Here is a 14,423-nt window from a genome sequence, read left to right as displayed (position 1 = left end):
ACAAAGTGGAAGATTGTTATAAAAAGAAGAGTAGGGCAAGGAGCTATTCACAAAAGAAAAGAAATTATTTTTAGACTAAAATGTCTTTTTTATGGGGTGGGGAAGGCAAGGGTTTATATTATGCGGATTGCCTATTCTTTCTATGGAGGATGGAGAGGGCCCACATGACAGGAAATTTGAGACTGGTTAATCAAAATTATATTTCTGAGAGAGGTTGAAACTGCAATTAAATCAGATATCAGATCTAGGTTTGGTATCATGGCCTTTAACACAGTGATACCATTTTAGTCCTATGATTTTTTCTTTAATAAGAGCAACAGAGTTTGCATTAGAATCACAGGGGAGAAGGGAAGAGCAGGGGCAGGGAGGGCAGTGGGGAGGGTCTGCTTGAAATTTTATAATCTGGGGGGAGATAGAGGCTGTAGATACCTTTAAAAACCTTACTCCTTGACAATGTTCCCTCGCCCTATTCCCCTAAGTACAGTCCTTAGACCTTTTAGATTGGAACTATATGGAACCTCTTTAAAATGTAGATCCCAAGCCCTGCCAGACCTACTGAATCAGAATTTTCAGAGGTGGGGCCCAAGAAGTCTTTCTTTTTTTTTTCAAAACAACCTTACTATACAAGAGACTGAAAGTAATCAGTTACTTTCTACACATTCTTAGTAAATAATTTACTGTGATAATAACATGTTATTATTACATACTTTGACAGTCGCACAATGTCTAACAAAAAGAGCTAAATAAAGAGTCTGAGCTAAATAAAATTACTACAAAAGTATCGTGTTTTTAAGTAAGAAAGATGATGAAACTGTAGGGGAAGAAAAACTGGTTCCCCTCTACCTACTTTAGGTTCATTGGCTGGGGCCCTCTAAAGACAGATTAACAAGAGATAAAAGGTTTATTAGCATGTATATTGTGCTTACTCATGGGAGTACTTGGTGTTGGGTAACTCAAAGGGGTGGTAAGAATTTGCATTTATGTAGCATCTTAGCAAAGAATTGCCAAAGGATATAGACTGTGAGATTTTAGGGGTAGCAGATTGTGGAAAGGCAAATAACTGAGGAAACTAATGGTAGACAGGGCTGGTTTCAGCAAAAATTGTTATGCAGATTCCTCTGGTGCTGTCTCCGAGCTGATGAGGGTCCCTCATTGTATCAGTGGTTAACTTCTGTCCTTCCTGGTAGAGAGGGGAGAGGTACACCTTTATAAATTTATACCTGGGTTTTAAGCAAATAAAGGGAATGCAAAGAGCTTTTCATGTATCTGTTTCTTCTCAATTGCCTTCAGCTCAAAATAATCCTTATGCCAACTTATGTAGTTTGGGATGGCATGTTCTGTATCCTTCACTACAATAACAAGAAACCACGATAACTTGTTAGTACATTTATTCTTAGAATAGTGTGTGAAGAAGGGCTTTATGTGTTGAGCAATTTTAATATAATTTTCTGCACAGTGTACTAAAAAAGATTTTTTAAATTAAAGTTTCCTAAATCTTTTATGCTATGGAGGAAAATGCAGATTCTATTTACCTCAATATTATGATATTTCTAAGAAGCTAAGCAAATAAAAAAGACTCTTCTAAGAGCAATTTCAAAAATAATTTCTTTTCAGATTTGCTTTAACAATAAACACTTAACAAGGGGCGAGTCCCCCACATTGATTATAGTAAGAAAAGAATCTTGATTTCAATTGCCAGATTCTCAAATTACTGTATTGTGTAATATCAGAGCTACTAAAATCAGTGTACATTTATTATTTAAAAATCAGGCTCTTAAATAGCAATGTGAAAACTAGGTCTATCTACTTACCCGGCCTAGGCATATGATATAGCAAAACAAATTAGTTCTGAATCATGAATTTTATCTTTCATTATTTTAGGCCCTGTAAGTAAATTTTTATGGAAATAGACATACAAAAAGTACACAAATCGTAGCTTATGCCTGTTTTGAAATTTATCGCTCATATATGTATACCTTTCTTATAAGATAGATCCATTAGACATTTTAAAACACATATATTTAAGAATATGGAGAGCAGGAAATATCTGTAAACTTTACCGTCAGTGTAATTTGATGCTTTATTGTTGATACTTAAAGTTGTCTGTTTATTTATGGATTTAGAGTGCTGCCTGAAGTTTTCCTTTCTATGTATTTTTAAGGCTCCACGGTTTTTAATGTCTTCAGAGGAGTTTTAGAAGTGGTAATCGGTGTGGCAACTGGATCTCTTCTTGGATTTTTTATTCAGTACTTTCCAAGCAGTGACCAGGTAAAAAAAAATAATATGTGGGAAAGCCATGCTCTAAAACGTCATTGGAAAAACATTCTGGAACACTTTCCTCAAAGCCAGTGTGAAAGACAAGACTTAGAAAACCAACCCCCATTTTCAAACTGCTTATTGCTCTGTCAGTGCTGTCCATGAAGAGGACTAAATGTATAAGATTTTAATGCAGACCTGAAATTTCCGTTCTCAAATTTATATTCAGTACATTTAAAATTTCACTGTAAAACAAGTAATATCATTCCAAAATGATAGGATTTACAAGTTTTTAATTTTTAAAATTAATTTGTTTTTTATTTTATTATTTCCATTTTTATTTACTATTCATAAATTCAACTAAGTCAAGATGCAAAATGGCTTTTGGGGCCTTTTTCTAGCATCAAAATACCTTAGATTCTAATAGTATCAAATAGATAGACCTTAACATTTCATTAAAATATAGTACAATATTTATATAACTGAGATCAAAGTTCTTTGCTATACACAATGATTTCTTAATGAGAAATAAATATTTTGTTTGTTTCCCCTACACTCCTAAGTCTCTTAGGATAGATAAACATAAAAATTGGGTTTTTTTTTCTATAAGAATTGGCATTTTGAAGATTTCAGAGCATTTTGAATGGTATTAGAAACATAACTAAAGTAGAACCTTAAGTAAGAAAATTAATATTTCCATTATCAGTATGTTGTGTTGAATTTTCTTTGTGCTTTAAAAAACTCCAAATAAAATTGTCTATAAATGATTTTATGAATTCTAAAAGAAAATGTCAGGATTTTTCTAATTACACAACAAAATAAAGAGAAAAATGATGGCTCACATTTGGTTTCTTACTGTGTATAAAATGATGTGATAAGTACAATAAAGTGCCACTCTGTTCAACATGGCAGCCACTAGCTACCTGTGGCTATGACAGATATAGAATATTTCCACAGACAGTGCAGATATAAAAATTTCCATCATCAGTGGACATTCTATTGAGAAGCACTGATCTGGTGCAATCCACACAACTCGTGATGAGAATATTATTCATATGACCATTTTATTGATAAGGAAATCAAAGCTTAGAGAGAAGTGATCTGAACAAAGTCACAAAGCTAGAGTGCAGCAGAGCTGGGAATGAACTCAGTTAATTCACTTCCAGAGCCTGCATGCTGCCAAGTCAAGCACTTTTAAAGACCTGCCTGCTTTCTAAAGTGATCAAGAAGTTTAAAAGGCTGAACAGGGAAAAGTAGAGAGGTACACATTTCATAAACTTTAAAAATCAACAATAACAAAAAACCTGCTATAGCCTCTTAAAACTTCTTGGTATTCAAGGATTGGAAAGAAAAACCAGGAGAGCATCACATTAAAGAGTAAACAGAGAGCCTAAAAATAATAACAATATCATATGTTTAACCCTCAAAACAAGCCTGCAATGTAACAGCTTTTAGGGAGGAGGAAATAAAACTCAGGGAGTCTAAGGTGCCACACATACACCAATGATGTAAAGGAGCTAGAATTTTAACCTGGTCTCTCTGGCTCCAAACCTCATGTACTGTTTTCTGCTATTGCATTCAGCTCTCTGATATTCTGCATCGGTACCTACAAAAGAAGCTCTTATTCCTGATAGAGGAACCTACATTCATACATGTGCTAATTCTACTTTTGTTAGGGAAAGGAAAGTAAATGTTATGTCTTGCATTTATGTGCACAGATACAGGCATTTTTATTTTCCACTAAGTCCTGAAGATGGAAAAAATCAGTAATTAAAAATCAGTTATGTGAAATAATTGAGCTAATCAACCTTTTTTCAGGCCAAACTTGTCTGGAAGAGAGCATTCCTTGTTTTGGGGCTGTCTGTGCTGGCGGTGTTCAGCAGTGTGTACTTTGGTTTCCCTGGGTCAGGAGGACTGTGCACGTTGGTCATGGCTTTCCTTGCAGGCCTGGGGTGGACCAGCAAAAAGGTGAAGTGTATTTTAAGTTTTCCTCACGACTATTTTCTGATCAGATTAATTTTTTTCTTTCCAGACACTTTCTTAACATCAAATTAATAAATTATTTAACCATAAAAGCTATTTTCTATACATATACAAATGTACCCCCAAATGCGCGCGCACACACGCACATGCGCGCACACACACATACACACACACACACACACACATTCTTTTTTTTCTCTTATATACCAATCTATAACTTGATGTCTTTACTTAAAATATATCATGGTCATAATTCCATGATGTCTTTCTTATTCTTTGTAAGGGCTGCAAAGTATTGCATTATATAGCTGTATGATATTAAACCAGTCCCTTACTAACAGACATTTAAATTGATTATAGTTTTCTGCTAAACAAAAAGTGCTTCAATAAAATACCCTTATTTTATACCACATTTCATAAACTCTGACACTGTCAAGTTTAGGAAACAACATTATTTTGTATGCCACCAAGAAAGAAAAAGAATATTACCAATTCGACTATGACATGACATCCTAATTTCAAAAATCTTTAAATATAAAAAGAAATGTGTATCTTAAAATCAACAAAATATAGCATATCTTTGAGTTTATCTATAGGATAAACTCCTAGAAATAGGATTGCTTTATAACGGAGTATGCACATTGAAACTTGATAGTATCAACCTGACCTTTTAAAAGGCTGTACCAGCTTATATTCCCACCAACAGTATGTAAGATCTGTTTTTCTGATTTGAATATGTTCAATCTTCAGATACATTGCTAATTGGATAGGTGAAAAATATATGTCATTATTGATCTGCTTTGCATTTCTTTATGAGTGAAGCTAATCACCTTTTCATATGTCTACTAGCCAGTTTGTTCAAATGCCTATGCTAATTTTCCAAAAGATTATTTTGGTTGTTCTTACTGATTTTCAAGACAATTAAGAATATTCATTTTCTTAATGTGTATTATAGAAATTATCTGGTTGCCATTTATTTATTTTAATTTCAAGATACATTTTTGTAGATTTAATCTCGACAGGATCCTATGGTATTCTGTTTCATGAAGAATTAAATGTGGGTGACCTAAACTAAATGCAAATATATTATTTTGGAAAACTTGAAGACAACAGTTCAAAATAAGCCTAAAGTAATGCCACATGTAAATATGTAAAGGTTATAAATCTTCAGCTTAAATATATAATTACATTCAATTAAATGATCTCTGCAGAGATCTACTAAAGATAGAGTTTCATTGTGGGCAAACAGCATTCAGGTAGAGAAGGCTTTCACTCTATAAGGGTGTGATGTAAAATTAGGACAAGCATAATTGACTCGACTTGCTTTCGAGAAGGGATGGATTGATAGGGGCTGTCGAGAGGCTTGTGTAGAGAAGGGTATTGGGGCCACAGAAAAATGGACTGAGATAGATGAGGCTTTAAGGGAAAGGAGAGAGTCCCTTTGAAACCCTGCTCTAGGCAGTAGATGGGCATCTTGGTTTGCCCCCTCATCAGTAGGCTCAGCTCTAAGGCTTATTTCAGGACTTTTTATTTTTTTAAGTAAGACCTATATCATTAAATTCTACTTTCTAATTTCAAGTAACTTAACATCTGACAAGAGCAAAGCTAAAACATAAACTTATATATTGAGTACTCTCATCATCCCTCATCTCTCTGCTGTATTCCATCCTAGCCTGGGCTTCTGACCAATACACCCTGCTCCCTGAAGCCCTCTTGTCTGCTCCTTTGCCCCAGGACCAAGTTCACAGTTTTCACTTAGTGAAAGATGCCACTGCATTACACCGTGACCCCTTGTTCAACATCTAGGAAGTTTATCCGGCATTAGCATTTTATAAACCATCTTTTAACTTCTCAATGATGACATTTTTTCAGCATTTAGAAAAATAAATTGCTAAACAGAATATTTTTTTAAATAAATTTTATTTTATTTCTGAGTATAAAAGTGGTATATACTTAAATAAAATTTATTTTATTTCTGAGTATAAAAGTGGTAATTTTTTTAAATAAAGTTTATTTTATTTCTGAGTATAAAAGTGGTATATACTTAGAAAAATAAATTGTTAAACAGAATATTTTTTTAAATAAAGTTTATTTTATTTCTGAGTATAAAAGTGGTATAGAACTTTTTAAAAACTTAAGTCAGAAATAAAAGGAAAGAAAAAATTTATTTGTAATTCCTCTACCTAAAGCCAACAGTTCTGTAAACTAAATATTTTAGTACAGTTCCTTTTATTTATTCAACAGGAAAATTCTCAAATATGCTTGTAGCAAGTTTCTTCAAATTGAATTTTACAAGTAAATTCTTTCTGTTGCCACCTCTTTAAAATTCTTCAAAAAGTACAACCAACTCATTACATTATATGGTCATGGGGAAAAAGAGGGAAGGGAACTAATAAATTTTTATTGCCACTCTGTATGGACCTGTTCCAGGTACTAAGTGGATATTCTTGTTAAATTAAAAAAAAAATACAAAAACCCTTTTAAAAGTATTACTATTTTCATTTTATAGAGACTATAAGTCAGAAATACTTAAATAACATGTCTAAGGTCACAAAATTCAAAAGTTGCACTGAGATTTAAGCTCAGATTTACCTGACTGCAAAGTGACTTGTATTACTCTATAATAAATACAAGTGTAGCATTATTGTACAAGGGACATTTTTGTATTTGGACATCTATTTGTAACACATACCAAGTGTATTAAAAAGATTATACTTCTAAACTTTGCAATTTAAAATTAAGTCTCTAATAAATTATAGGATAAAAAATTAAACAGTACAAAGGGACCATATTATTTGAAATAGAACATAAAAGTAGTTCTAGCATGGGCGAGACTAAAGCCTATTACTGCAAGTGGGCATTAACTATGAGCACAGAAAAACAAAGGATTTGGGAAAGGGAAACTTTGATCAGTTCTAATTACACTATTCTTCAGAAAAACTATAATATGGGTTATATAGAAAAGACCGTTATAAACCAAACAAAACATCTTTGCCTGCATTTGCCTTAACTTTGAATTCCCTGAAGCTGATTATATAGAAGGTCAATGTATTTCCACAACCCAAAGAGAAATCTAGGAACATTTTTTTTCATATTTACCTCCACTTACTCTCTTATGTATGTCTCTACATCTGCACGCTACGCGCGCGCGCACACACACACACACACACACACACACACACACACACACATACAGCTACACTATAAGTTTTTTTTAAACCATTTTCTTATAGCTATACATTTAGGTTACTTCTAGTCTCTGATATTATTCATTATCCCAAAATCTAATTTCTAATTACTTCTTTGCAGGGGGGTTCCTAACAGTAAAATTTGGAATCAAATAATGTGAACATTTTGAGGTTTTAACACGCATTACCAAACTGCTTTCTAGAGTTATATCCATTTATTTTTCCACCTCTCTCATTACATCTTTATCAGCTTAGAATAATGTTTCTTAAACTTTAACATGCATAGGAATCACCCGAAAGTCTTATTAAATTAGATTTCTGAGCCCCACCCCCAAATTTATGATTTAGGTAGGCTATGGTGGGGCTTGAGAACTTGTACTTCTAATAACTTCCCATCTAATGCTGATGCTGCTGGTCTAGGGACCACACTTTGTGAATCACTCACTGAGAATATTATTGTTTTTAATCTTTAACTTCTGATAAACTTTATGGTCACTAGATTTTTTTTTTCCTGATATAATTTGGATCTTCTGAACCTTGAAATGTTCTTATCCCTAAAAAGTTTCATCTTAAGTAGTATTTAACTCATAATGAAATCTCCATTTCTCTTAACTTTCTCCTTTTGTCCATCCCTGAAAAAAGATTTATATTTTTGAAAGTTCTTACTATTGGTACATACAGATGTGTAAAGTAGCCTTAGCTTTCAATGGACAACATAGTTTTTATTTCCCTGGGCTCATCTTCTTTTTATACTTAGCCTATTCAGTGACTCCATTTTCTTTATAAACAAATTCATTTTAGTTTTGAAGTTACAAAAAAGCCACAAGAAGATACATTGACTAGTCATTGTCATTAAATAATAAAGATCTTGCATGTTATCTATATAAACCTCTCATTTTACAGATGAGAAAAATGAGGTGCTGAGAGGCAAGTGGCTTACAGTTAGTAAGCAGCAGAATTTGAACCTTAGTCAATATCCGATTCCTCATGACATGAAAACACTTTTTGCATGATATAGGAATAGAACTATATAAATAAATCCACCAACCCTCTCACATATGCTCTGTCTTTCAACATTTGTAAGCCAAGAGGAAATAAAATCTTTACCCTAATAAAACATCAGAAATAATAAAGAAAATAGAGAAAAGATGTAATCCTCTTTTGTCAAACTACTTAATACTGTATATATAGAGTGCAGGTCCTTAAAGATGTGTAATTATAACTGTAAAATGTCATCTAAAAATATAGATTCTTATTAGTTGATTGAAAAAATCTGTTAAATATAAAGTTTTAGACACTGTAATGGCTATTGCTAAATTGCCCTCTTAAAAAAAAAAAAACTTTATCAATTTGCTTTCCTACCAATTAGTGAGTTTCCTTAACAATCTTACAAAGCTTGACGTTATTAAAAATTTTTAGTATATTTTCCAACTTTTTAATGTATTTTAGGCCCTGCCCCCAAAAAGATAGTATATCATTTTAGTTTATGTTTCTGTGATTACTGAGTTTTAGCATTTATTTTTGGCCACTCATGTTTCTTCTTTGAAATATTTGTCCATACACAGTGCCCATTTCTATTTGATTCTATGTCTTTTTCTTATTGACTAGATATTGCTTCTTACTCTGTTGTATTTAGTACAGATATTTTCTCCTGGTTTATCACCTTTTTTTTTTTTCGCCATAAACATTTCAGTATTACTATAGTCAGTTTTGTCAAATTTTCCTAAGATTTTTGCATCGTGTATTTTAAAGTTAGTACTTATATCAATTAGGGTCATATCAGGAAAGAGAAATCACATAGTAACTGGAATACAGAAAGTTTATTATTAATCATACTGGGGAATCAGATAACAAGATATTGGCTTGTAACATACAAAGATACCCCTAATGAAAATAGGAATCGCAGCTATAAACCCCTAAAGCTGAGATAGAACACCCCTTTCCTCCCCCACCACCACCATCACCACCACCACCCCACTCCAGCGACCTGGGCTACAGGAGCCTGGTGCTGTTGGATCCTACTGGAGGACGCAGTGAAACCAAGAGGAAGAGCACCTTCCTCTGGCAGGGTCACTTCAGCAATGTCTGCTGATAAAATATGATATGATGTCAGCTAATAAAGGAGAAATGTTTAAAGGGTCCAGCTCTATTTTCTGCAAAGCAACAATGAAAAAAACCAATGGGGCAATAAATCAATAGCTGGCATAGCACTTTACTATACCTGTGTTTTATTTTTGTGTATAATTTGTAATAACTTTAAACAGTATTTTTTATAAAGATGAAATTGGCAACAACTTAAAGTTCCATCGGTAAAGAAATGCTTAAATAAACTATGGTATTTCTATACCATAGATTTCTATGCAGCAATACTAAAGTACATATCTAGATATATGTACTAATAGAAGATCTCTAAGTCACACTATTGAATGAAAAATAACAAAATTTTTAACTATGAAATAAAACTAAGTATTACAAAATGTACACACCACGTATTCAGAAGTAGAAGTTCTCCTACAATTACTTTATAGGATTGTTTATAATTAACATCCATTTGCAAACCAACACTAAAGTACTCATATAATATTTTTAACTGTGTTAGAAATATCTTTATGCAACATTTTGCTCCATTCTAACTAACTTCTTATTTATAAATGTCATACAAATTAAGCCCACCTTGAGTCAAATTGACTCAAATTTCAAATTAGCAAAATTCTTAGAACTTGTAACTTTACATAATAAAAATATGTGTGTGTGCACACACATGTGTGTTTCTTTTAGGCAGAGGTTGAAAGAATTATTGCAGTTGCCTGGGACATCTTTCAGCCCCTTCTTTTTGGACTAATTGGAGCAGAGGTATCTGTTGCATCTCTTAGACCAGAAACTGTAGGTAAGAATATCAAAGTAGTACTTTTGCTAAAATCAACTCTTTTTTATATACAGCTGAAATATCTTTAGTAGGTATAGTTCAGTGTTTCTCATTGCCACATTATATAAAAGTTTAATAATGATTTAAATCTTTTAGAGTAGTTGGTTAGAAAATGATGTTCGTCAGTCTAAGACAGAAAATTTTATATCTTTAATATTGCTCCTTGTAAAAAAAAAGTAACACTGCTTAGTACTATCAAAAACTGCAGGCCTTAAAATTTTTTTCAAGAGTAAGAGTATTCATCTAGCCTTGTTCTGATCAAGAGCCAGAATTTTAAAGGTAACGAGTGAGTTCTATAATATGTACCCATGGAATAGAAATATCTGTTTATTCATTCATTCTTTTATCCATTTATGCATTCAAAAGCCATCATTTTAAAACTCTCTTGATTCACAGCACTGTATTTAAAGTTAATTCTCACATATATGCTCAATATTTCCTCCTTTTCTCGCATCACGGTATTCTCCATCCATCCTAGGGATCCTATCCCCTGCCATCTCCTTCTGAATCTCACACATAGATTCTTCCCCTTTTCTCACACATCTTCAAATATGCTTTTCAGTTGTCTCCTCTTCAGAATTTAAACAGACTCTAATCTCTCCTATCTTAAAATAATATCCTTCCATTCTAATACGCGCTACAACATGGATGAACCTTGGGGACACTATACAAAATGAAATAAGCCAGTCACAAAAAGACTATTACTGTATGATTTCATTTTTATGAGTTATCCCAAATATTCAAATTAATAGAGAGAAAGAGTAGAATGGTGGTTGCCAGGGTTTGTGCGAAGGGGGAAATGGGGAGTTGTTGTTTAATTAAAACAGTTTCAGTTTTTGCAAGATGAAATAGTTCTGAAGATCAGTTGCACAAAATTATGAATGTTTAACTCAATGCTACTGAACTGTACACTAAAAAATGGTTAAGATGGTAAATTTTATTATGTATATTTAACTACAATTAAAAATTATCCTTTCCATTTTACTTCCCCCTTCACCTACCACTCTACTCCTCCATTCCTCTTTCCAAACTTGTCCAAAGAGTAACCAGATCTCTCTTTTCCATTTCAACTCTCATTCTTTTGTTTAATACATTTCAGTCTAGCTTCTGCCCCATCACACCACCAGCCCCGCTCTGACCAAGGTTATATGCTAAATCCCCTGAATAGCTCTCTATCTATATTTTATTTGATCTCTCAGCAACACTTGATGCTATTGACCTCTTTAAAACACTTTTTACATTGGATTCTGAAAATTCATATTTTCCAGTGCCTTTCAATTCCTTCTTTCCACTATATGTGGCTTAAATGCTGCTCTTTATCTAACTTTCTTCCAAAGCCTATATACTACTAACTCTACATCATATCTCTGAGTTCATCTATATTCAGTGGCTTTGATTATAAACTACATACTTCTAAAATCTTTATCTCTAAATCAATATATCCAGTTGCTAATTGAACATCACCACTTATAAGTCCCACAAAACTTCAGACTTAGTGTATCGAAAGCTTCCTCATCATCCTCTCCCCAAACTTTTGATGTTCCCTCCTAGGAATGGTATCATCTCTTGTATCTTGTACTTCAGGCAACAAGATACAAGAAAATCTATCAACCTGGGAGAAATATCTGTCAACAAAGAGCCACAGAACTTTTCTATAAAGAAACCATGTTGCAGATTCACAATAGATCCTCCAACAGTGTCTATCTGGTGTTTTACAACCTTTTGAACTTGAGAAAGTTATTTATCCTTTCTGAATTTCATTTTTTTCAACTGTGAAATGAGAAAAATTACTCCACAGGTTATAAAGATTAAGTAAAGCAATGCACTTAAGGCTTAATGTAGAACATGTTACAGAGTAAACACTTAACAACTATTACTTTTTAAAAAATCACCTATTACTTAGCAGTCACCTTAGCTTAGCCTTTCTCAGATTCAGTAGCCTGCCGTGGCCCTTGTCACAATTCTTTATTTTGCTAATCAGGATAAACTTATATCTATCAGTAAAGGATTTTAAAGGACCGAATGAAGTGCTGTACATGTGAACCAGGGTAATGGGCAGTGAGTGTATACACCCAATATGGTGAAACAGATGTATACTGTCAGTGTCTATTTTGATTGATCAGTGCCCAACCAGCTCTATTCTGATTGGCCGATTGTCTTCATACTGCCTGTTAATTTTTTTTTTTTTTTAATTTTTTTAGGTGAGTCAACCCTTGGTTGACCTCACAAATTGTAAGGACCTTGTTATCTTACAATCCCTTATTTTTTATTTTTTATGCCAACAGCACCTAGTCTTCCTAGGTGGTCTCCCATCCAAGTAATAACCAGGCCCGACCCTGTTTAGCACCCTATTCAGCACCCTGTGGCATGGCCATACACTAAATACTTTAAATATCACCTTTAGTCTTATACTCTGTAAAGAATTCTCAACCATTTTGATGAAAATACTATTTTTTTCTTCTTCTTACTCTCTTACCAGTATGTTTATACTACACTTACCTTATAGTACATTAATTTGTTGTTTGTGTTTCTGTCTTCCTCTGACTTTGAAATTCATAGAGGCAAAATCTGTACATTATATTTTTTATGTACCCAGAATCTAGTCCAAATCCTGTCATGCGTAGTTATCATTTAATAAATTCTTGTTGAGTAAACACATGGAAGTGTAGTTTTTGCTATAAAGCATAAGAGATGTAACACTCAATTCTCCATTGTAGAAATTCCAATATATTTAGTTAATTTCTCATTTTAATCTAGTAATTGTGGATAACAACGTTCACTTTTAAACAAATGGTTTGATTGAGCTTTAATATTGATGTCTTGATAAATTATGCCTAACCATTGTTGTCTTTTAAACTATTTAATAGATTTAGATTATTCTGTTGATAGTATTTTGAACTAATAACCATGAGATTCAATTCCTCCTCTCCCCTCACTATTTCATTATGTCTAAAAATTAAATATTTTTTACAGGCCTTTGCGTTGCCACCCTGGGCATTGCAGTATTGATACGAATTTTGACTACATTTCTGATGGTGTGTTTTGCTGGTTTTAACATAAAGGAAAAGATATTTATTTCTTTTGCATGGCTTCCGAAGGCCACAGTCCAGGTAATGATGGATAGCATTTTATGATGGGTAGGGTGGTTTATCATTTTAACTCTGACTTCTGTATGATACCTTGAAATTTTACATAAGAGGGTTTATTCAAATTTGGTGAAAATAAGTCATTGAAATTTGATTTATGAAAAGCATTTATACTAATCTACACTTTAAAAGTTTTATTTTGGTAAAGTGATTCTTTAAATATGAGAGGGCATTTAAATTTGTTTAGATCACAACAAAAATTCCAATAAATTCCTACACTACTAGAAAACAGTAGTAGCAGAAGGAAAGAGTTTGAATTTTTATCAGTAAGAGCATTCTGAATTCCCCCAGAGAGGTATTTTTTAATTCTTTTCATTTCACTCTCTTCCAAGAAGAGAGTGAAAGAGAAATAGCATGGCCCATCTTGGTATTTGGAGATACTTCAGGGTCAATGTGAATTGATGACCAGTTATGCTGGACCATAGTCTTTATATAGAAAGTAGAAAGATTTGATGACAAGCAACTCAGAAAATGCTTTACTGATTTCCTAAATTATTAGTTGATATTAAAATTTTCAAACTAGCTGAACCTCCCGTCAAATGTCTCAATCACATGACCCAAAATTTGTGCACGCTAATGAACAAGGCACTAACATATCGGTGCTTGAAATAATTGACCACAAACTTGGTAGACTGCCTATAATTGCTAATTAAATTAGAACTGTTACATTATGATTTGTTGCAAATGTAATATATTCCAGACAAATTATAGCAAATGAGATTTAGCTGTTCCATCCTGATTATTTTGCAATTATTTAAGTAGGCAAGTTTCTATTTCATGAAATGAAAATCAAATGTTCTCAATTTAGGAAGCTTTGGGGATGTATATGCTCTGTAACTACATGCCAAATTTTGCATGGCTGTGGGCTTGGGCATTATTCCAGAGAAGTTTTTTTTTTTTCCATTAGACTTTTGAAAATGTCTG

At 33.0% G+C, this 14,423-nt stretch overlaps 1 protein-coding gene across 1 annotated transcript in view; it reads left to right on the top strand.

Annotated features, from left to right (window-relative positions):
* Positions 1 to 14,423, top strand: part of LOC120591139 (sodium/hydrogen exchanger 9B2) — a 41,986-nt gene that overhangs the window by 22,926 nt on the left and 4,637 nt on the right. Inside the window, exons 8-11 of the mRNA XM_039848722.1 lie at positions 2,162 to 2,268; positions 4,075 to 4,224; positions 10,206 to 10,314; positions 13,327 to 13,463. Of these exons, the coding sequence (XP_039704656.1) occupies positions 2,162 to 2,268; positions 4,075 to 4,224; positions 10,206 to 10,314; positions 13,327 to 13,463 (503 nt within the window). The remainder of the gene's footprint in view (positions 1 to 2,161; positions 2,269 to 4,074; positions 4,225 to 10,205; positions 10,315 to 13,326; positions 13,464 to 14,423) is intronic.

Source organism: Pteropus medius, unplaced genomic scaffold (assembly GCF_902729225.1).
Source record: "Pteropus medius unplaced genomic scaffold, Ma_sr-lr_union100, whole genome shotgun sequence".
Lineage (NCBI taxonomy): Eukaryota > Metazoa > Chordata > Mammalia > Chiroptera > Pteropodidae > Pteropus > Pteropus medius.
Note: the sequence above shows the minus strand (reverse complement) of the source record. Positions and strands in the feature narration are given on the sequence as shown.